This window comes from Myotis yumanensis, unplaced genomic scaffold (genome assembly GCF_028538775.1).
Source record: "Myotis yumanensis isolate MYYU_CA2020_CCGP unplaced genomic scaffold, mMyoYum1.0.hap1 SCAF_16, whole genome shotgun sequence".
Lineage (NCBI taxonomy): Eukaryota > Metazoa > Chordata > Mammalia > Chiroptera > Vespertilionidae > Myotis > Myotis yumanensis.
In genome coordinates, this window is record NW_027223767.1 from 37,892,585 (window position 1) to 37,915,807 (window position 23,223).

Consider the following 23,223-nt stretch of genomic DNA (forward strand, 5'->3'; position numbering starts at 1 on the left):
GCTCAGTTTTTTAAAACTCACAGTCTTTGCCTAACCACTCATAGCACCAAGCCTCTGACCTTTTGGATTTCATCTATTCATTGTATTCTTTTTAAAGCAAATAGGAGTTGAGGACCCCAGGTGACTGGACTTTTTAGTCTGACTGACCACTTTCACTATGTGTATGACCTTTTAAAAAAGAAATTGCAAGGGTAGGGGTGCCTTTTAAAAATATGTCTTACTGCTCTGAATCCTGCTGATGTTGCTTTCCTGTATGCTGAGGAGGCTGCCTCCGACATGTTAGACCCACTTAACCTTACCCGTCCTCCCCACGAAGCAATGGTAGTCTTGTGTTCGTGACTTGACCTTGTGTGTGCCACGGCTTCCCACTAAGTGTAACTTTGTGTTTTCAAGCCTACCGAGGATGAAGCGGTAAGAAACAAGCTGCTTTGCCTTCATGTTTATCTGGGGCTTGTCTTCCCGTCCTTGTGATCACTTTGCTGACCCTGCTGCATCCGGGGGCCACAATGACACCCGCGTACCCTGCATCTCACTGGCATTTCTAACCAGTCCGTGAATCTGTGTTCTGAAAAAGCTCATCTCCATTAACTGCATCTCATGTGGGTCACCTCTGTCTTTGTTTCATTGACTTCGCTGATCTAATACCTCTGAGAATGGCTTTGTAAGTAGCTACAAGTAATGTCTACATTGGCATTCTTGAAGTGACTCCCCTTGGGGGTTAAATCCCATTGGCTTCTGCCTGCCTCTCCTGTGATGTTATGTATGGTCGCTCTGCCACTGGGAGTAGCTGTTTCCTCCCTGGTCCTCTGAGTGCTTATGAGTAAAGCTTCCCCTTCCTCCCTGTCTGAGATGCAGCCAGCCTCTTCCTGCTGCCCTCATCAGCTTGATGATGCTTGAAGTGACAGTTGCTGGACCCTCGCCTTGGGGTCAGCTCTACCTCTGTGTGACCCAGGTGGGAAGTAGCGTTCAAAAGGAGGCTTTGCCTCTTAGATGTATCCCAGTAAAAAAAACAACCCATCTGCGATATTAGCCACACACAGAGCATCGGAACAGGGAATAGAAAGAAAGTTGGCGAAATGTTCAGGCTGCATCTGGAGAAGGCCTTTTGCTCAGCAAGAATTCACTTAGCAATAGACAAGTTTGGAACCGGGTTTTTTAAAGGCCATGCTGCACTGTTTGCATCTTCCCCCCCCAAATTTCTCTCTGAAATACTTAGACCCATAAACCCCTCCCTTCCCTGGCTCTCCTGGTCTCTGTAAGGGGGCAGCTGATAGGAATGGGAAAAATCGTTGCTGTTTTGTGTAAAAACACACAGTGCTCAGCCTTCCTAAAGGCTGAGAGGCTGCTGCATCCAGGACCTTCGTGTTCCTCTGGACCGCTCATCTGTGCACAGTCTCTGGCTGGGCCGCCTGAAAGGGATGTGGGAGTGTGTTCCATGTTAGTGAGGAGCCCAGCCCCTCCCAGTAACATCTCCTCCGACAACACTGCTCTTCCTAAATGTCACACTAACTGAGCACCCAAATGCCATGGTCATTGCCAGAAAAGTCCTTATTTGCAGCCATGTCCCAGGGGAGTTGCACATTGAAACAAGATGGACTGTAATTCAGCTGCCCTAGTCTCTGGCCCCCCAGATCCCTAAGGGTCTGGTTTTCATAGCTTCCTAAGTAGTCATAACACTTCATCAAACACATACACAGTTTAGTTTGCTACAGACAAATTTGGATAACTGTCACAGTTATCTAAAGATTTCAAACAAAACAGAATTCTTAAAAAATCCAGCCTACTTCTCCCAGAACTTCCCCATATTGCTTGGCTGGGAAAACCTGTTTGCCGCATACAGGTCATTGCTCCAGCCCAGTGGGAGCAGCGGTCCCTCTCCCTGGGGGGTACTCAGTACAGTTGCAGACCAGGGCCAGGTCATATGATTGTCTAGGAAACCTTTGAAGACTGTAGCCATTCAGCAAGGATCAGTGGCACCTCTCCCTACTGTGTCATCTCACCAGATGTGCTCATCCAACCCATCCATCCATCCATTCACCCTCCACGTGTCAAGCCTCTGTTCAATGCTACAGAAACTGAAAGAAGGAAAACACAGTCCTTGCCTTCAAGGAGCTCCCAAACAAATTGAGGAAACAGTCTGGGCGGTAGATGCTGTGATCATAGTGTGCCCAGGATGCTGTGGGAACACAGAAAGGGGGCACCTGAAAAACAGAGTGGGGGTGGGAAGAGGAGACCAGGAAAGGGCTCCCTAAGGAAATTATTGCTAAGCTTAATCTCTGTGGAGAGAGAGGGAGATGCAGAACCATCAGTATGAATAGTTATCATAAAGACACAGAGGCCTGCAAGCCCATCACGCTTAGGGATTAAACGGGTATTCAGCTTGGCTGAAGCTCAGAGTCAGGAGTTGGGGGACTCATGAGAGAGAAGACTAGAGGTTGGCAGAAATGAGCCACAGATTGTTTGGACAACAAGGGGCCCTCAGAGGGTGGTGAAGCTGAAAGTGACACCACAAATGTGATTGCTGAAGTGGAGATGTTAGAGGACATACTGGATTGGGGAGGGGGCACAGTCTGGAGGCATGAGGACCAGCTAGTCTGCTATGAGTCAGGAAAAAATTGGGAGGCCTGGGAGAAGCAAGCATTTTCAGGGGGAGTTAGAAAGGAAGGGGCCAATAGAGACTAAGAATGGAAAAGCTACAGGTCCCAGTCCCTTAGCGAAGACTGGCAGTCAAGATTGATTGGCAGGTTTGGTTCCTGGGGGATGAGTAGTGACACCGTTAGACTTGAGACATGGCCTGGGAGTGCATCTTGGTGGGGTTAGCCCCGCTCTCCCTGACCTCATGTGTTTGCAGGGCAGTCCTGGTGTACTCTGGGTGTGGAGTCCTGTGCGTCCTAAAAGAAACTAGTGAAGAGTAGACTCTGACCAAGGGCAGGGCAGGCTGCAGAGTCCCTCTGCTCCTAGGGCTCTGGGCTGGGCTGTAGGGAGAGGCCCCCAGGATGGAACGACCTCCTGTTCTAGAGTAACTGTTGGTTTCTCCACCTGGGAGAGTGGGAGGCCACACAATGCATCGGGTGCTTCCAAAGCATCTGTATTCTTCCCCCTGAAAATGCTTGCTTCTCCCGAGCTTGCAGAGTCCTGCATGTGAACTCCTGGAAGCTTGTTCCAGCCCCACCCCTTTATTCTGGAAATGATTTTGGATGTTGAAGGAAAACAGAGAAAGGGAGTGTGATGAAAACAGAAACAAAAACCAAATGATATTCTATCTGGTCTTAATCAACTGTCCAAGTAGGAATTGGTAAAACTTTTTTTTTTTAATATGTTTTTATTGATTTCAGAGAGAGGAAGGGAGAGGGAGAGAGAGAGAGAGAGAAACATCAATGATGAGAGAGAATCATCCATCAGCTGCCTCCTGCAGGCCTCCCACTGCGGATCAAGCCCACAACCCGGGCATGTGCCCTGCCCAGGAATCAAACCATGACCTCCTAGTTCATGGGTCAACACTCAATTACTGAACCACACCAGCTGGGTGGAATTGGTAAAACTTTTGCTAAAATTTCCATGTCATCTTTGCAAAAGTCACACAAAAAAAGGAGGTTGGTTATCTTGAGTGCAGTAGTTTGTTAAGCTAATTAAGTGAAGTGACTGGAGGTTTAGGGCCTGACAACTGAGAGCGGGGGGCGGGGAGGGGGGGCTTCCTACTCCCCTGGCTTATTCACAGCGGTGTTCCCACTTGGGGACTTCACACACCAGCGGGTGGGAGTGGGCTAGGGAAGGTCCTTAAAGTCCGGAATGCCATTTTCTCCGAGCGCTCTCAACTTCACAGACACTCCACTTAAGCTCACAGGCTAGCCGGGAGAGAAAAACAGATGTGTTGAGAAGAATCTCATGGAGACGTAGTTCATTAAAATGTAGTGTATTGAGGGAAATGGGGGTGTCCCAGTTGGGGACTAAGCCAGGCAGGATTTCAGGGGACGGCATAGCTGAAGTCACCACTGGAGTTCAACACTGGGGGCTCCTGGCCCATGGAGCGCAAAGGGCCATGTGGCACAGCCCAGGCTTCACACATCCCCCAGCCTTACGTCTTCTCTCTGGCTTCCCCACCGCAGTTTGACTTTGGAGACACGATGGTGCACCAGGCCATCCACACCATCGAGTACTGCCTGGGCTGCATCTCCAACACCGCCTCGTACCTGCGGCTCTGGGCCCTCAGCCTCGCCCACGCACGTGAGTGTATTTCTCTCAGATCAAAAACGATGGCTTTCCCCTTCTCTGGGCACTCTCTCAGGTGGGCCTTAAAGAGAGTGGGAGTTACAAAAAGTTTCTGGGATTATTCAGACTCCGGAGTCCAGAGAGAATGATGTCCAGATGGGAGGGTCAGCGCTTTCGCCGGGTTAGCAATGCACAGTGGTCCCACTCAGGTCGTGGGAAACCAGAATGCAAGGAGCACTCCAGGGGAGGGTGGCAGAGCAAAATGCAAGGCCCGCAGCGCTGCTCACCGAATAAACCAGAGGTCGTGTCTCTCCCCTGTCCCCAGAGCTGTCGGAGGTGCTGTGGACCATGGTGATCCACATGGGCCTGAAGGTGAAGAGCTTGGCAGGAAGTCTGGCGCTGTTCTTCATCTTCATCGCCTTTGCCACCCTGACCGTGGCCATCCTCCTGATCATGGAGGGCCTCTCGGCCTTCCTCCACGCACTGCGGTTACACTGGTGAGGGGAGCGGCGGGGGGAGGCGATATGGGGACGTGTCCTTGGCTGCACCGAGGGCAGCTTTGCTCCTGTCCAGCATCCAGAGCACTAGGAAGTGTCTGCTTTCCCATCATTACACCCAGGACCTATCTTAGGAGTGAGCTCCCGGAAATGCCCACCGATAAGCACAGCTCACTTTCAGAGCCTCCGGGGAGAATTCTCGGTGGGTGTTGTCAGGCGCCCTCTCCCTGCCTCTCACTCTGCAGTGGTCCTGGTGGTAGCTTAGAAGATCTGCTGGGGTTTTATTTTTTGTTTGCTTGGGGTGTGTTTGCTCTGGCATAGAACTTTCTCCTGTCTGCAGAGCAACGAGAACAGCTCTGGAATAGGTTCTAAGCCCAGGAAGATGCTGGAGCAGTGTACCCCAGTTTTGTCCCCTGGTTCTGGCCTTGTGCCAGCATCTTTGAGGAGGACCCCTGACAGCTCGGGGGGGGGGGGGGGCGGGGGGGGGCGGTTTCCTGCTTCCCTAGCGTGTATGTCAGTGCACCGAAGCAGCTTCAGAGGGCAGGTTTGAGGTGGGTTTGTTTTCTTTGATGTAGTTTGTGGCTCTTCATGGCCCTGCATGGGGAGGGAGCTCAGCCTAGGGAGTGGGAGAGCTGGAGTCTGGCCTGGACTGTGACTGCGTGACCTCAAAGCAGGGTTGCCAGATTCAGCAAACATTACAGAACACCTGTCAAATTTGAATTTCAGATCAACAGTGAATAGTTGGGTGGGATTTTGTCTTATAGTGTAAGTATTTTCCAAATGTGCATGGGACACACTTACACTAAAACTGTGTAGCCTGTGCTACTTCTGGCTACCCAGCCCCTTTGACTCTCCATTTCCTCCATTATGATCTGATTCTCCCTTTTTGGGTCTCAAACCCCAGTGGCTCTGGAAGCCCTGGACCCTCTCTCCACAGCAATACCTCCCCCCATGTGAGCACACAGTTTTACCAGTTTAGGGGTCACAGATCCACTGACCCGACCTTAAGAACCTCTAGATGACATCATCTGTGGTGTTCATGACCTCACGGTCAGAGGGGGGCTTGGAATGTCTCTTTTCACCACTAATCCAAACCTGAAGAAAACCCAGAATCTGAACCTGAAACCTCTTCTCTTCCCACCCTTATCTTTGGCTTTCCTCCTGGCTTTGTTGTAGCTGAGCCTCCTCAAGGATGCCACTGTTTGTTGTTCTAAATTGCGGAAGAGAAAAGTGAGGCGCGTAAGGGGAGATGGGCTGGGACTTACCTTCCCTCACCAGCTCCTTTGGAGGAGTCTGTCCTGCTGGTGGGTGCACATGCTTTCTCGGTGCACAGCTGAGAAGCACCAGGGCTTCCCTCCTGTCCCCCCCTCCCTGACCCCCCCCCCCCAGCTGCTGTTTACTGTGGAGCCAGGAGGTTAGGAGCTCCCCATGATTCAGACTGCAGGCCGCTCCCTTGTTCTTAGCTTATCAGCGTCCCCTCTCCCCAGCACACTTCCTCAGCCTTACGGTGTGAGGGAATGTCTGTGTAGCCAGCCGGTGGTGACTCACTTTTTCTTGCGCTCTTGGCTTCCTTCCTTTCCTCTGTCTCCTAAGCCCTGGCCTTGAGGGAACAGTTACCACCCCACCGTGATTCCCAGGTGGGGAGCCTGCTGCCTCCTCCCGGGCGGGATGGGGCCCCGCGGTGCTGGGCCAGCACTGTTAGTTAGAGCAGTGAGCAGGCGCACCACGACTCTAGTCGAGGAAGGTCGCCTGGGCTCGGGCCTGTCTCCAGAGTGAGCCCCCAGTTGGTGAAATTGTGTGTTATTGCCAGAGAGCTACTTCTTCCTCAGGCTCAGGGGTGGCCTTCGATTGCCTCTGTCTCCCTACACAAATGAGCCCGAGGGAGTGACAGATGACAAGAGAGCAGGCTCCAGAATCACGCCTCCCTGGTCTAAAGTCCAGCTCTGCCCACACTGGCTGGCCGACCCCGAGGGAAGCACTTACCTCTCCGAACCTCCTTGTCTCTCATGCGGAGAGAGAGGATGAGGCTGCCAGGATTAAACGTGAAGGAATGTGCACGCCAAGGGACTCACGGTGCCCTGGCACATCTAACCTGTTGTTCGGGTGCAGATCATGGCTGCCCTGCTTGAAAGTGGGGTGCCCTGTGGAAAGGGCACCTCCTTGTGCTAGCTTGTAAAGAAACTGCTTTTAGTCTGTTTAGAGAGAGGGGAGACCACTGGGTGGGAGGATAGGTGATGCCATCTGAATGCCTCTCCGGTGTAGTTTGCAAGGAATAGGCTGGTCCAACACACTGCACTTGTGGGGTGTGGTAGTGGAAATATTGGGCAGGAGAGAAAAAACAGCGAAAACTCTTGCGCAGCAACGTTTCAAATCCCATCTTACTGCAGGCCTGTTTGGAGCTCATCCCTGCCTAGGGAATGGAATTGGTGCAGGTGCTCCCCCTCCTGGCCGAATGTGGATGTGCTTCCAGGATGCCTGGGCAGCAGTCGTGGGTTGTGGCCACTCCTGAGGGGGCAACAGCTGGTCCTGCTGAGAATGGTGCAGGGACACGGTTGCTGTTTTTTCTGGTGTCCAGCCTGGACGTCGTCATACCTGTCACTCTACCCCTGGTATTCAGCTGGGTTCCTGATTCTGATGCAAGGACTGCCCCATTAGACAAGCTCTGGGTCTCTTCCGTGGGGACAAGAAGAAAAGCACACGATTCGATAACAAATGTAAACCACTAGTCTGAGGTCCGTGCAGGGTCAGAAGGAGGTGGGTGACATTTGAAAACAACAGTGAGCAGGTTAATGTGCCAGCCTGCCAGTTCCATCTCCTGAGTCGTCTGTCCCTCTCTTTTCCCCCAACCCTGTACAGTGGGTGGGCCTTCCTGTCACCCTAATTCGATGTCTTTTCTTCCTCCGGAAAGGCAAAGGCGGGGATATGATTGGTTGTTATAACTGTGGCCACCGAACTGCTTTTAGCAGAAAGACTGTTGCCCATGGCCTGCCTTCTTCTCCAGCAGTATCCACCTGTGTGTAGGTGTGCACACTCGCTGACTGCTTGATGGCTAATGGGACGGGACTGGACCAGTTTGTGGTGAGGGATACAGTGGTTTCACAGCAGGACACCTTGGGAGAGCTGGGTGAATGGCTGGCTGCCCCAGAAGTAAGAGACCTGAAATGTGTCCCAGGCTGACATCACTGTCCGGACACTGGGACCATCAGACAGGCATGTGCTCCTGGCCCTGAGCTGCCCAGAGTGACAGAAAGGGCCAGAGCAGCAGCTGGGCCTAGAATCATCTTTCGGAAACTGCCTCCCCTCAGTCACACCCTGCCAGGAAAGGGAAGAGGCCCCGGAACCAGTCCCTTCACTCACTCCAGGAAACAGGTTTCCTGTTACACAGCAGGAGCCGTCTCTCTCTGGACGCCAGGTTGTCCTCTGGGTCACAGGTGGCCTTTGCCAGGTGCTGAGCTGGAAGGGGTGATAGAGAAGCTCAGCCCACTGCCTGCCTGGGGTTTCCTCCCAACTGGGATTCTGAGGTGTGTTTTAGTGGCTTGGAGCATGGCTGGGCCTGGAGGCTCCTGAGCAGAGCCCCTAAGGAAGGAAGAACTCTCAGGGCGGCCCCTGGGGCCCCCTTGCACCCTCACACAGAGAACTTCATGTTTGTACTTTCTCAGGAAGCACACGTTTCCCTGGTTTACAGGGAGAGGAGGGTGGGGAGACCGACAGGGAAACTGCTTTCCAGCTCTGTGCCAGGAGGTTGGGTGAGCTCACTGAGAAGGAGGGTGAAGTCAGGCTAACCCAGAGGGGCCCAGGATGTCTTTAAGTCACACAGAGGGATGGCAAGAGAAGGGTGGTGACCCCACGGGTCTCTGAGAACGTCTCCCTTCACCCAATTTGGAATCGGAATTGTTTGTGTGGTTAGCCAGCCAGGAGGTCAGAATTCTGATCCCTCATGGGCCTGAAGGTGACTTGCCCACTATCTGGCTACATATTCTTGAATGAAAATGGGACGAGTCCATCTCTTTTCAGTTGTCCAGCAATCCCTTGCCATGTGCAGACACAGCCCACCCAACATGAAGAAAGCAGACCTGACAGCAGTGGGCGCCCAGCAGGAACCTAGCTCCCTCCCCGCCACCTTCCCCAGTAGCTGCAACTGGCAGAAGGGCTTCTCAGGAGTGTTAGGATGTGGGGCGGATCCAGTCCTGGTATGACTGACTTGAGTCCTGGATCCTGTTTTACCTGGGGCTTGGCCAGAGCCTGGGATGCTTGGGGACCTAGGCCCAGGCCCTGGAATGTGGGGCTGGGGGAGAGATGGCCTCACTGAACATTGTTCACCTCTTCTCCCCAGGTGTGGAGCTGAAAGCCCTGCAGTCACTGTCCCCAGCCAGCACCCCGAGGCTGAAGGGGCCTGAGGGCCTCTCAGTGCCACCTGCAGACAGTCCTCCTGGTTTACCTGCCCAGGCCACGCCCCACGCTTTCCTCTCTGCTAATTGCTCCCCTCTGGGTTTGGGGGAGGAGGAAGCCCTGTGTGTAAACTATTGCCTGCAGCCTGCCTCCCCCGCCTGTCCTTGCGCCGGTTCTGGTGCCCCCAGGGTCACTCAGCCCCAGTGGAAACTATTCCTCAGGGCAGCTCTCCTTGGCTTTTCTCGCCTCTGAATCATGCATTTTTCTGCCCATATTTGGTGCTGATTTGGTTGCTGGGCAGCCATCCAGGGCGAGTTTGCAGGGGGAAGCCCAGCCAAGTACTCACAGGAGCCAGCTCCTCTTCCCCTCGAGTCCGTCCGATAGGGCCCCAGGGAGACGGGCAGGGATGGACGCCGAGCTGCCTGGGAAGGGAGTTGAAGCTCTGTTTTTCCTTTCAGTCCCCAAGAGAAGAATTCTTTCTCAGATGTTTTTGTAGTTGGAGCATATTTTTGCCATGGCTTTGAGGAGACTTCCCCTCCTGACTTCCCCCCTTTCCTGAGAATTTCCTCCCCTAACTCAAAAGCCTTGAATGTTCACTCCCAAGCCTCCCTTCTCCTTCCTCCCCACAAGGGAACAATAAGCAAGAAAACAGTGGTGCTCGCAGGGTTCCCGGGGCTGAATTCACAGTCGCTTGGGGCTTCCCTCAGAGGTCGCTGTGAGCCCTGCCAGACGGCTGTTTGGGGGGCTGTTTGGGGAGTTCAGAAACTTGTGCCGGCTGAACTTCTGCACATGGCCCTCTGCTCAGCAGGTCAGAGCAGGACTGAGGACACTGCTTGCTGAGGGCAGGCCCTGGGCTTCAGAGGCAGGGCTGTGTGCCCTGGGAGGAGGCCGAGTTCTGGGCTTGGGCTGGCAGAGGCAGCAGGAGGCAGAGGGCTTTCCCACGCTCACCTAGGAGAGTAAGGCTTCGGGGAGCGTGGGTTGGGCATCTTTCTGGCCAGCTATGAAATCCCAAAAAGTTTCTGTGGGATGATGACTTCCCTCTTCCTTTTCCCCAGGGTCGAGTTCCAGAATAAATTCTACAGCGGGACCGGTTTCAAGTTCCTACCCTTCTCCTTCGAGCACATCCTGGAAGGGAAGTTAGACGAGTGAGCCCGCACGGGGACGTGTGCCCACTGCCCTCCCCCACCCACTCCATGGTGATAGCTGTGCTCCTCTCGCATGTTGGTTGTGATCCCTGGATTCGGGGGCATTTGTGTCATCTTTGCCACCCTCCCCCAGCTGCTTGTGAGATCCGGCCCTCCCTTGGGTCTCCTGCCTCCTCAGCTGTGCATATTGTAGTGTAGTGATCTAGAGAAGCTGGACTCTGGCTGTCACTCACACCACTGGGCACCAGCCTGCCCTCCATCTCCTCCGAGCCAGACCCTCCTCTCTGTCACCTGGTGGTGACTGTGTGCGTTTCCATATGAGCCCAACACCCAGGAGTACCTTCGCCATCCACACCCGGATTCTGAGTTTCTGCTCCTGCCATTCTAGTTACTGGTTGCGGTGGGGGTGCTCTTGGCACCCTTCCCTGGGGTTAGTAGGAGCAGATCCAGGAAGATGGTACCTATCTCCTCTGCCTCCCACCTCCGGTCTTCAGAGCAAAGACATTTGTTAATCAGGAATCCAGCTGGACCACACTGTGCATGGCTTCTTGTCACCCCCAAGGGTCCCAGGGCACCCAACACCACCTCCCTAACCTCCACTCTATACTCAGACCTCTCCTCCTCCCTCCCAGAATCCCCTTCTTCTGCTCGCTCATTTGCATCCTGCATGATAGCACAGCTGGGAGAGACCCAAAACAGAGGTCCTGGCTAGCTGCTTCTCAGCCCATTCGAGGGCCCTGGCACTGACACGTCCTCTGGGCAGAGGGTTTAAATTGATGCTCTTCCTGGTGCAGACCAGGACCTTCCCCTACCCCCAAATCATGACTCTTGAGTGAAGGACGGTGATCGTCAAGGCTGGTTCTCTGGCAGGCCAGCCTTGCTCTGCCACTAGTGCCCCTTCCCACTTCCACAGTGAGCCCAAGTGCGGGGAGTGAGGTCCTGGGCAGGGAGGGTCACTGTCCTTTACCGTTTGCTGATTGGAGGCGACTGGCAGGGCTGCCAGGCCTGTGGTTGTGAGAGCTGCACAGCCCTGCCTGTGAGCTGATGATGAGCACCCCCAAGGGGCCGGCTCCGCTGTCACCCCCCACACCAGCTGTGATCTTCGGGCCTTTTAAGCATGTGTTGACGCAGCAGCCCTGGCTGCTTCAGCTAAATTGATCCCGTCACTTTCAGTGGCCAAGATAATCCCCTGAATTGGCCAGGCCCTTGCCCTCTTCCTCCCTGACTTTCCTGAGGGAGCTGCTCACTCAACCCTTCCAGGCGCGGCTGGCCTGGGTGGGGGCCACCTGCCCCAGCTGCCCCAGCCGCACCATGTGCTGGCCAGTGTGACCTGACCCAGACCTTGTGCAGAGCCCCTCCCCTGTGGTCCCCATGGTTTACATGATGTGATGATCTTTGTTCTGTTGACAGCAGGGCTTGAAGTAGAGTTCTCTGTGTAAGGAACCCTGCCCAAGGCCCTTCTGTTCAGACATTCCTGTGCTGAATAAAGTGTGTTTGAGTCTACAGAAGGAGGCTGGCTGTCTCTGTACCCACAGCCCCTGCTTCGCACACTCTCCCCCGCCCTCCTCCAGCATTTCTGCTTCTCTGATCAAAGGCCACAGCTACCGAGGCCCTGACCAGGCAGTAAGTTTGAAATTCTCGCCTTATCTCAAGTTTCACAGGCACCTTCCCCCTCGCATGAGCCAAGGCAGCTTTGCAGGCACTACCCATGATGGCAGGGGTCTTAGGAACCCGGCTTCGCCTCCCCTTCACACACTACACCCCCAAACAGCAGAGGCTCGTGGGGGTCTGGGCATCTGCCCTCTCCCTCTTTTCCAATTGTGCTCTTCGGGGCTCAGCAGCCTGGCTGTTTTGAGCCCTGATGCCCTTGGCCTTGGTATAAATGGAGGCTCAGCATGTGGTTTGGGGCAGCTGGAGAATGTGAGGTGCTGAGGTAGGCAGGTGGCTGAAGAGCCTGCAGACTGTCCAGGCAGGCGGGGTGGGCAGGGAGGGCACCTCTCCCTCCTCACTGCCATGTAAGGCATCCACATTCTTTCCCAGGGCCCTCCCTCCCGGGGCCTCCGGAGCAGGGGCTGCGCAGGAATTCGAGCAGCAGGCTGACAACTGCGGCTCCGGGACGGGCAGGAAACCCCTGTTCATTTCATGTTCCTGTCCCCCCAGCCTCAAACCCTCTCCTCCCTAACAGGCCAGCTGCCCTGGAATAGGCCCTGGGTGCAGCACCTCCACCCGTCTCCTCCGAAAGTCCAGAGTGGAAACTCAGGTAAATGAGCTCTTTTAGCCTCTGCTCTGTTACTGACTCAAAAAGGGAGCCTAACTGAAATAGATATTTGGGTGCTGGCTGGGTAGCTCAATTGGTTAGAGCATCATCCTGATACACTAAGGTTGTGGGTTCGGTCCCAGATCAGGACACATACAAGAATCAATCAATGAATGCATCAATAAATGGAACAACAAATTGATGTTTCTCTCACTTCCTCTCTCTAAAATCAACAAATAACTTTTTAGAAATAAGTAAAATAGATATTTGGAATCAATGGAATAGAATTGAAATTGAGAGTCCAGAAATAAACCTTAATATTTATGGTCAATTGATTTCTTTTTCTTTTAGAATTTTTACTTTTTTTTTTTTAAATTTCAGATAGGGAGGGACAGGGAGAGAAAGATAGAAACATCTATGAGAGAGAATCACTGATCAGCTGCCTCCTGCACGCCCCCTACTGGGGATTGAGCCCGCAACCTGGGCACTTGCCCTTTACCGGAATCAAACCTGGGACTCTTCAGTCTGCGGGCCAACCCTCTATCCACTGAGCCAAACCAGGTAGGGCATCAATTGATTTTCAACAAAGGGGCCAAGAAAATCCAAAAGAACGGGGAAAGAACAGTCTTTTCAACAAATAGTACTAGTACAACTGGGTACCCACATGTAAAAAAACAAATTTGGACCAGGACCCCACACTATGTACAAAAGTTAACTCAAAGTGAATCACGGACCTAAATGTAAGAGTTAAAACTGAAACTCTTAAGAGGAAATCACGAGTCTTCATGCTGACCTTGGGCTAGGCAATGATTTTTAGATATGACAGCGAAAATAACAAATGATGAAGATAAGTTGGGCTTTAGGAAAATTAAAAAATGTTTTGGTTCAAAGGGAAAAATAAAGACATTCACACCAGGAGACAATATCTGCAAATCATACAGTTGACCCTTGAATAATGTGTGTGAACTGCAGGGGTCCACTTATACTTTGGGGTTTTTTTGTTGTTTTTTTCAGTAAATATGCAGTCAGCCCTCTATGTCCCCAGGCTGAATGGCCAGTAAGCCCATGAAAAAATGCTCAACATAATTAGTCATTAGAGAAATGCAAATCAAAACCGTGAGGCGATACCACCTCACATCCACTAAAAAGGTTTATAAAAACGTTAATGACAAGTGCCAGCAAGGATGTGGAGTAATTGGAACTCCTAGTCCCTGCTGGTAGGAATGTAAAATGGAAAGCAGTCTGGCAGTTCCTCAAAACGTTAAACAGAAGTAATATAAGACCCAGCAAGTTATCCACTGAAGAAAAATGAAAAGATGCGCACGCAGACTTGTACACAGTGTTCGTAGTAGCACTTTTCATGGTAGCCCCCCAATGGAAACAACCCACATGTCCATCAGCTGGATAACAAAAGGCAATCTATCCATATAATAGGTATTAATCTACAATAAAAAGGAATAAAGTACTGCTACTTGCAACACTATAAATGGACCTCAGAAACATGATGCTAAGAAACAGGACACAAGACCACAGAATATGATTCCATTTCTGTGAAGTAGGCAAATCTAGAGAGACAGAAAGCAGAGGGGTGATTGCCTAGGACTGGCGGCTGGATGCATTTGGGGGCAGGATTAAAATAGGAGATCCCCTTCTCGTGGAATCCCTGGACCCCAGACATCTGCTGAGTGAGTCTGTGCCCTGACCAGTGAATGCCCCTCATCTTGTGGTCCTAGAACCAGCGTGGAAAGGGTGGCTTTGGGCCTGCTCAGTGCTATAAGATGGGACAATTCCATCACCACCTTCAGGACCCACTCTCTGTCCGATTCATTGGTGACCTGGGTGGACTGTGCCTCTTCCTGTCCCAGGAGCCCTGGACAGAAGGGGCATTGGAGCTCCCCTCAGATCCAAGAGACCTGGCTGCCTTCCCAGCTCCCTGGCCTACACAAGGCATGTCCTAGGCATTGGCTGCTCCCTGGTGGCCAGACCGGGAAGGACTCATTCTTCCTCGCTGGCAACGTGAGTGTGATCCTAGCTGGGCTGTGACAGGCAACTGGATTGGCTGGGCACTATTCTGGGGTACATAGACAGAGGGGCCAGGAACAGAAGATGAGATGGAGAGAGGAGAGCCAGGCCTACTTGATTCGCACACATTAACTGAAAAAGTAAAGTCCTCCCACCCCCAGCATCCTAGTACTCCATGGGAGGCAACCACTGTTTTCATAGCCTTTAAAAAAAGATGCACACAACCATAGCAGGTTGCTCAGTGGTTAGAGCATAGGCCCACGAACTGAAGGTTTTCGGGTTCAATTCTGATTAAGGGCATATACCTCGGTTTCAGGCTTGTTCCTTGGCCCCAGTCGGGGACGTATGGGAGGCAACCAATCTGTCTCATATCCAGATTGATGTTTCTCTGCCCCCCTCCCTTCCACTGTCTCTAAAAAAAAACACAAACAAAAATTACTGGAAAATATATCCTCAGGTGAGGATTAACAACAACAAATAAATAAAAAATACCCACACAAATGCGAGTGTACTAGATCCACTGGTTTGACCATTTGCAGAACATTCCAAATCATTAACACATCTTCCTCATTTTTCAGTAAATGCTTAATAGTTCGTTCATACTTTAATTTCTTCAATCAGCCCCCTCCTGTTGTCAAAGAGCTCCCAGCCTGACGGGGAAGATGAGAAAAGAGTGTGACACGCTTGGAGTCATCCCTGAAGCTCCTCCCCAGCATCTACGAACTCAGGCGTTAAATGTACTACCAACCCCTGGATGGTGTCCCCAACCTACTGCCCCCCACCACCACTCTGGGTGAATCCAGACCCCACAGAGAGCCCCAACTCCCCCACCCACGTGTTCTCTGAGATCCAGAAATGCCAGTCAAACAGTTGGGGCAGGAGGAGAACCTGACAAGGCTCACCTGGAGAAAGGGTTGTCCAGAGGGAAAATGGGGTGCGAGTGAGGGATGCTGGCGAGGAGTGGAGAAGGGCCTGGGGGGAGGTGTTGCAGGCTGTAGCCCCCTGAGAGCACATCTCTCCGGGCCGGTCTTGGGAGTGCTCCCTGAGAAAAGCTGAATCTTTTCACACCAGGAACTGAGTGAGCAGGGGCTGCACCTCCTGAGAGCTGCTCAGAGCCAGGAGCAAGGCAGGGCCTGCAGCTGTGTCTGAGGCCGGGGAGCTGGCAAGCCCACTGGACTCCCTTGTTCTTTTTCAGTCCAGACTCCAGACTCTCTGGATCGGCAATCCTCTGCTCCCTTTCCTGTCCCTAAACGGCTTCCCTCAGGCCTGACATTCTGGAAAAATCTACACCTGTCTCCAAAGGGATTCAAAATCCTGTTAGAAACAGTTTTTCTAAAGGGCCCACCACAAAGCCCCCACTCAACCCCTCCCTGCCAGAGAGGCAGCCTGAAAAGTAGAGGCACTTGGGCAATAGCGGCAAGAAGGCTGGTCTCGGGAGTTCCGGTTCTAGTCCCAGACCTGCTGTCCTACCGCTATTGGCCTTGTCTGAGTCATTTCCTTTCTCTGGCCCTCAGTTCCCCAATATGTAAAATGAAGATAACGCCTTAAGGATCCCAGAAGAGACCTCGGCATGTCCACCAGGCCCTGCCCCGCCGCCAACCCACGCTCCATGGCCCACTGCCCCTCCAGCTTTGTGCACGCTCTGTTAATTCCTCAAACCTGCCCAGCTCCTCCATTATCCTTCGGGGATCTTCATATACACATTGCCTCTGCCTGGGGTGCTTCCCCTGTCTCTTCTGCTAGTCGATCCCAGTGAACTCGGATTAAACATCACTTCCTTTTGGAAGAAGCCTTAGGCTGGGCGCCCTTACATTTCTTCACACCATCACAGCTATAATGTAAGTCTTCCCTAAGTACTGCCCATGGTTTCTAGGTCTCCCCGGAGAGGGGTGGCGTGCCTGGTACTAAACAAACTCCGCATATTTACTGGGTGTTTGGATGAACGGGAGGAAAGCGATTCGCGTGTGGAAGCGCGTCGGGTCTGAAGACGCCCGTGAAGGATCGCGGGTCACACCGGCTCCAGGCTCCCGAGGTTGCCGGGGTCACGCGCGCCGGCACCACGAGCGCTCAGCAGACACCCTCGGGCGGCGTCTGGGACCCGGAAGCCGCTCTCCCGGCTGCCCGCGGTGTTTTGCTTTAGCTTCCACGTGACCTAAGACTCGCCGCGGATTGGGCCCGGGGCGCCCCGCCCCCGGGGCCCGAGTCCCGAATAGGTTTCCCGCGGGGCCGCGGCCGGGTGGAGACCGCGGACCATGCAGGCGGCGGCAGCGGCCGCGGCGCTGGGGTTCCTGCTCCTGCTCCTGGCGGGGGCCTCGGCCGGGGACGAGGCCCGAGAGGCGGAGGCCGTGCGGGCGCTGCTGGCCCGACTGCTGGGACCCGGGCCGGCGGCCGCCTTCTCGGTGTCGGTGCAGCGCTCCCTGGCGGCCGAGTCCGGCCTGGACACCTACCGCCTGAGCGGCGGCGGCGGGGCGCCAGTGCGGGTGCTCGGCTCCACGGGCGTGGCGGCCGCCGCCGGCCTGCACCGCTACCTGCGCGACTTCTGCGGCTGCCACGTGGCCTGGTCGGGCTCTCAGCTGCACCTGCCGCAGCCGCTGCCCGCCGTGCCGGACGAGCTGACCGAGGCCACGCCCAACAGGTACCGGCGGGACCGCCCGTCGGCCCCCCTGCAGCTGCCTCCTGCCTGCAGCCCGCGCTCACCTGGCTGCGGTCCCGCCCCACCCCAGCGCGACGCTGGTAGGAAGCGCTAGTCCTTGGGTCGCGCAACTCTGGCTTCAGATCCCCGCTCTGCCTTGTCCAACTAACAAAAAAAATTCTAGGCTTTGGCTGGAAAGACATGATAAGGATTTATTCAAGGGTCTTAGAACCGGAAACACAACGAAGCAATAGTCAGAGTGTCCCCAAGAAGGAAAAAACTGAGTTCTTATAGTAAAAAGTACATTCTTCCGAGATCAGACGAGATCGGAAGCATTCGGGGTGGTATGGCCCTAGATGTAAAAGGTACATTCTTGAAAAGAATCAGCTTGCATTCTTTTTTTAAAATGTTTTAAACATATTTTTACTGATTTCAGAGAGGAAGGGAGAGAGATAGAAACATCAATGATGAGAAAGAATCATTGGTCAGCCCGGGCCTGTGCCCTGACCGGGAATCACACTGCGACCTCCCGGCTCATATGTGGATGCTCAACCACCGAGCCCCACGGGCTGGGCTCACCTCCCATTCCTACCTCTTAGCTCTGCCTGGGGGGATCCCCACGTGAAGCAGTAGAGAGACCACATTTGGAACCCCTCCCTCTGGGCTAGATCTGGAGTCGGGAGGCCTTCTGAGCTCTTCCAGGATGATGGATGGCAGGGAGAGGCACATCCTGTTTGCGCTGAAGGACACACCCCAGCTCATGCCCCTGCCCACAGGTACCGCTATTACCAGAACGTATGCACCCACAGCTACTCCTTCGTGTGGTGGGACTGGGCCCGCTGGGAACAGGAGATTGACTGGATGGCACTGAACGGCATCAACTTGGCATTGGCCTGGAGCGGCCAGGAGGCCATCTGGCAGCGGGTACGTGCCCCCCACACGGGCCACTGCAGGTGTCCCTGTCCCCCACCCACATCAGCACAGTGTCTGGCACACAGAGAATAAGGGCTCCAGAGTGTTTGTGGTGGGCACAGTGGCCCCAGCCCTCCAGAACTGGCTTCCACGGCTGAGACAAACCCTAGGAGTGCTTACTGAGAGCTGGGCCCCAGGACCCCACCGTACACGCTTAAGAAGTCCAGTCAGTCTGCTGCTTCACCAGAGTCTCTGTCATCAGCAGTCTTTGATCTCACTTATTCTCTCCATCCTTAGCCATGGCCCTGGTTCAGGCTCTCACACCCTCGCCCTGCACCCCCTCGAGTGCCTCTGAGCAGGACTCCTTTCTGAAATGCAGATCTGGGCAAGCCCTCCCACTAACACACTCAGGAGCGCAGCATTGCCTCCAGCCTTTGCGGGGCCTGGGAGCTGCGTCCCTGGGCCCTGAGGGCTGGCTGCACCTGCGGCTGCTTGAGCTCCCTGCAGAGCTGGTCTCTAGCCAGCCTTGCTCCCTGAAGCCTTCTAAGGCCCCTTCCTTGTTTGGGGAGAGCCCCCTTGGGCCTCACCTCACCTGTGCTGCAAGGGTGACATTAGTAAACTCACCGGTTCACGCATCTGTTCCTCCTGGACTGCGGGCTCCTTGCAGGCGGAGGTTGCATTTTGTCTCAGTAACCACAGGGCACAGCACAGCGAGGAGATGAGTGAATGTCAGTGAGTCGGGGAAAGGAGATGAATGTGCTGATGTGCGGGGGTTGCCTTCCTCCTCAGGTGTACCTGGCCTTGGGCCTGACCCAGTCGGAGATCGATGAGTACTTCGCTGGCCCTGCCTTCCTGGCCTGGGAACGCATGGGCAACCTGCACACCTGGGGTGGCCCCCTGCCCCGCTCCTGGCACCTCAAGCAGCTTTACCTGCAGGTAAAGTAAAGGGGAAGGGAAGGATAGAATTGGTCCTGGACAGTCACAGGCTAGGGAGGGTGGTATTTGGCCAGTCTCAAGGCTCCTAATTAGACCCCAGGGACTCTGTGCCCTGGGGGAGCGAGGGCCTCCCATCTCGGCCATGCTCACCAGCTCCCCTTCCCGTTCTTCCCAGCATCGGATCCTGGACCGGATGCGCTCCTTCGGCATGATTCCCGTGCTGCCTGCATTCGCAGGGCATGTCCCCAAGGCTGTAACCAGGTGAGGCTCCCCTGCCCTCACCTCCCACTCACCTCAGAGATGGAATTTATTTTCCCCTGAAAGACCTGATTTAAAGAGCTGTAGGCCCTGGCTTGATGCCTGGCTCTGCTATCCACTAGCCATGTGACTTCAGGCAGGTTATGTGACTGTCTGTGCCTCAGTTGCCTCACTTACAGAATGTACATGGCTTGGCACCGAGACTTAGCCAAAGGCAGCTCTTGTGTGTGGCAGTAGTGGTGCACTGGTCTCTGTCCTCCCTGCTCCTCTGTGGTACCCACCCACCCATCCTCTCCTGGGGCTGGGAAAATCCTTCGAGGCCAGCTGAGACATCCCTCCTTCAGGAAGCCTTGCTGGGCTCCCAGCACTGGTCGCCACCTCCTTCAGCCCCGTGAGCCCCTGGTTCCCACCGCTCTCACATACTTCACGCACACTGCTGGCTACCCCTCCGTCTCTCCAACCGGGTGGCAGGAGCCTCGTGCACACATTCAGTGGACACCTGTCGGGGGTCTGGGACTGCCAGACCAGGCTCTGCTGGGCCCTTTGGAGGCAGCGACAACAGTGCACTGAGTTCCTGTCCCTGGTGGGAGATAGGTTGGCAGGGGGTTATAATACAGTGATAGGGCCCACTTCTCCGTCAAGGTCACTTCCACCTGGGTAAGAGGAGCCGCAGGCACTCAGAGAGGCAGTACTGGGCCAGACCTTGAAAAATGAGTGTTGTTTGTTTCAACCAGTGGGAGGGGAGATAGCAAGAGTTTTCCAAACTGGGTCAAACTTCAAGGACGTCAAGGAGTAACCAGCTGGATGAGCAGGGAGAGAGGAGGAAAGGACTCCAGGCACAGGGCACAGTATGTGCAAAGGCACGGAGGCGTGAGAGACCAGGACGGGGTCCAGGAGTTGCAGATAAGTTAATGAAACTGGCAGTGACTGTGTCCGCCTCCACTAAATGGACTGTTCCCACCCCCAACTAGGGTGTTCCCTCAGGTCAATGTCACCCAGATGGGCAGCTGGGGACACTTCAACTGCTCCTACTCCTGCTCCTTCCTTCTGGCTCCCGAAGACCCCCTGTTCCCTGTCGTGGGGAGCCTCTTCCTGCGGGAGCTGACCAAGGAGTTTGGCACAGATCACGTCTACGGGGCTGACACGTTCAACGAGATGCAGCCCCCGTCCGCAGAGCCCTCCTACCTCGCCGCAGCCACTGCCGCCGTCTACCAGGCCATGGTCGCAGGTTTGGTGCCAGGGAGGCGGGGAAGGGGAGGAGGGGCTGGGCATCATCACACCCGACTGTGACACATAGCACTTTACAGTTTACCAAGCACTTGTCCACACACATCATCTCATGGAGTCACACTGGTGAGAGGTGAGCTCTGGAGGCAGGCAGCCCGCTCAAACTCCGGCACTGCCACTTCCTGCCTGTGTGACTTGCAATAAGTTACCTCCCTCCCAGGGCCTCCGTGGCTTCATCTATAAAACGGGGCTCCCTCTGAGTAGGATGATGCCTGGCCCAGAGGAAAGTGTCATTAAGTGCTGGGTATTAAAAAGACCGGGGTGTGCCCTGACCGGTTTGGCTCGGTGGATAGAGCGTCGGCCTGCGGACTGAAAGGTCCCAGGTTCGATTCCGGTCAAGGGCATGTACCTGGGTTGCGGGCACATCCCTAGTGGGAGGTGTGCAGGAGGCAGCTGATTGATGTTTCTCTCTCATTGATGTTTCTAACTCTCTATCCCTTTCCCTTCCTCTCTGCAAAAAATCAATAAAATATATATTAAAAAAGAAAAGACAGGGGTGGGCAAAAGTAGGTCTACAGATGTGAGTACATGAAACACAGTTTGTTCTTGTATTATTTATTTATTTATTATTGTAGTATTTGTTACAACTGTACACCTACTTTTGCCCACCCCGTATTTTATTTGGTCCCTACCTCCATGCTGAGGTACATAACGCTGGCCAGAGGTTAGGGAATGTGCCCAAAGCTGGTAGGTGCCCTTCCTGGTGCACAGATGTGAACCTCGTACTCCTTCCTGCCACTTAGAGGGGAGGGGGGAGAGGAGCCAGGTCAGGAGTGGAGGTGGGGAGGCCTCTGTGTCAGCAGGAAGGGAACTGATGGGCTCAGGGTTCCGTGAGCAGCGCTGCCCCAAGTCTGATTCAGCCCAGAGCCTGTCAGGTCTGCAGATCCTTCCTCCCCCTTTCCCTCCCCTCCCCCACCTCCTGAGTCAGAAAGACCAGGGCTGGAGCCCATGAGTGTGTGTGTGAACCAGCCTCTGGGTAACTCCCACGGGGAAGGAGGGCATGGAAAGGGTGTGTGGGGTGAAGTAGCCTTGCTGGCTGGGGGGCCGGGGAAGGAAGTGTCCCGTGATAGAGTCGGCTGACTTCTCTGGGCCTGTTTCCTCTCTGTGGAATGGGGGTGAGTGGTCCTCTGACCCCCTCCCTTCTCATCACCTCCCTTCTCTGTCCCCCACCCCCACCACAGTGGACCCTGATGCCGTATGGCTCCTCCAAGGCTGGCTCTTCCAGCACCAGCCCCAGTTCTGGGGCCCACCCCAGGTGGAGGCCGTGCTCGGGGCAGTGCCCCGCGGCCGCCTCCTCGTTCTGGACCTGTTTGCTGAGAGCCAGCCCGTGTACGTCCGCACAGCCTCCTTCCAGGGCCAGCCCTTCATCTGGTGCATGCTGCATAACTTTGGGGGCAACCACGGCCTGTTTGGGGCCCTGGAGGCTGTGAACCGAGGCCCCGCAGCCGCCCGCCTCTTCCCCAACTCCACCATGGTAGGCACGGGCATGGCCCCTGAAGGCATTGGCCAGAACGAAGTGGTCTATGCCCTCATGGCTGAGCTGGGCTGGCGCAAGGGCCCAGTGGCGGATCTGGGGGCCTGGGTGACCAGCTTTGCGGCCCGGCGGTATGGGGTCTCCCACGAAGGCACAGAGGCAGCGTGGAGGCTGCTTCTCAGGAGTGTCTACAACTGCTCCGGTGAGGCCTGCAATGGCCACAATCGCAGCCCGCTGGTCAGGCGGCCATCCCTACAGATGGTAACCACTGTCTGGTACAACCGATCGGATGTGTTTGAGGCCTGGCGGCTGCTGCTGACAGCCACCCCCACCCTGGCCACCAGCCCATCCTTCCGCTACGACCTGGTGGACCTCACTCGCCAGGCAGTCCAGGAGCTGGTCAGCTTGTACTATGAGGAGGTGAGGACCGCCTACCTGAACAAGGAGCTGGTCCCCCTGCTGAGGGCGGCAGGCATCCTGGCCTACGAGCTTCTGCCCTCCCTGGACAACATCCTGGCTAGCGATAGCCACTTCCTGCTGGGCAGCTGGCTGGCGCAGGCCCGAGCAGCCGCGGTCAGTGAGGCCGAGGCCCATTTCTATGAACAGAACAGCCGCTACCAGCTAACCCTTTGGGGGCCAGAGGGCAACATTCTAGACTACGCCAACAAGCAGCTGGCAGGACTGGTGGCCGACTACTACACCCCCCGCTGGCGACTCTTCCTGGAGATGCTGGTCGACAGCTTGGTCCGAGGCATCCCCTTCCAGCAGCACCAGTTTGAGACGCATGCCCTCCAGCTGGGGCAGACCTTTGTCCTCAGCACACGGAGGTATCCCAGCCTCCCCCAAGGCGACACTGTGGACCTGGCCAAGAAGCTCTTCCTCAAATATTACCCCCGGTGGGTGGCTGGCTCCTTGTGACAGATTAACCACCCCTGGGCCATGTTCTCCCCAAACTCCAAGCCTGGGCAGGTTCCGGGGGTCTGGCGCTGGGCAAGCGTCACTGGAGGTCCCCCAAGCCTGGGCGAAGGGACTCAAGACCTGCCGGTCAGATCGAGGTTAGGGGGTTTGGGGGGAAGTGAGCTGTCCTCCTCCACCACCCCAAATTCGGGACCAAAGTACCGTTTTAATACAACTTAATAAACTGGTGAATCACCTGGGCCTGTCTGTCTGAATGTCACTGCTACTGTGCCTGGGAGGACTCCAAG

At 54.8% G+C, this 23,223-nt stretch overlaps 2 protein-coding genes across 9 annotated transcripts in view; both read left to right on the plus strand.

Annotated features, from left to right (window-relative positions):
* The window catches only part of ATP6V0A1 (ATPase H+ transporting V0 subunit a1), a 53,949-nt gene extending 42,201 nt beyond the window's left edge, over positions 1-11,748 (plus strand). For 4 of the 7 annotated variants that reach the window (XM_070394278.1, XM_070394282.1, XM_070394281.1 and 1 more), the window contains 4 exons: positions 394-411; positions 4,107-4,224; positions 4,535-4,706; positions 10,151-11,748. In XM_070394278.1, the coding sequence (XP_070250379.1) occupies positions 394-411; positions 4,107-4,224; positions 4,535-4,706; positions 10,151-10,244 (402 nt within the window). In that variant the 3' untranslated portion in view covers positions 10,245-11,748. The remainder of the gene's footprint in view (positions 1-393; positions 412-4,106; positions 4,225-4,534; positions 4,707-10,150) is intronic. The other 3 variants (XM_070394280.1, XM_070394283.1, XM_070394285.1) reach the window with 1 other exon arrangement.
* Positions 11,749-11,844: 96 nt separating this feature from the next.
* NAGLU (N-acetyl-alpha-glucosaminidase) lies at positions 11,845-23,175 on the plus strand. 2 transcript variants are annotated; one of them, XM_070394291.1, is made up of 8 exons: positions 11,845-12,500; positions 15,141-15,312; positions 16,034-16,357; positions 17,928-18,075; positions 18,853-18,999; positions 19,175-19,260; positions 20,229-20,485; positions 21,726-23,175. In XM_070394291.1, coding segments are annotated over exons 3-8 (1,851 nt in total). In that variant the 5' UTR covers positions 11,845-12,500; positions 15,141-15,312; positions 16,034-16,355; the 3' UTR covers positions 22,937-23,175. The 2 variants fall into 2 exon arrangements, with proteins under 2 accessions (XP_070250392.1, XP_070250391.1); XM_070394290.1 differs by lacking the exons at positions 11,845-12,500; positions 15,141-15,312; positions 16,034-16,357 and adding an exon at positions 16,739-17,154.
* The last annotated feature ends 48 nt before the right edge of the window (positions 23,176-23,223 follow it).

Excerpts from the sequence above, each read along its gene's own strand:
- NAGLU (XM_070394290.1), top strand. The coding sequence starts at position 16,772 with ATGCAGGCGGCGGCAGCGGCCGCGGCGCTGGGGTTCCTGCTCCTGCTC. Across the intron at positions 18,076-18,852 it reads AGGAGGCCATCTGGCAGCGG|GTGTACCTGGCCTTGGGCCT; the intron begins GTACGTGCCCCC and ends CTTCCTCCTCAG. Across the intron at positions 20,486-21,725 it reads CTACCAGGCCATGGTCGCAG|TGGACCCTGATGCCGTATGG; the intron begins GTTTGGTGCCAG and ends CCCCCACCACAG.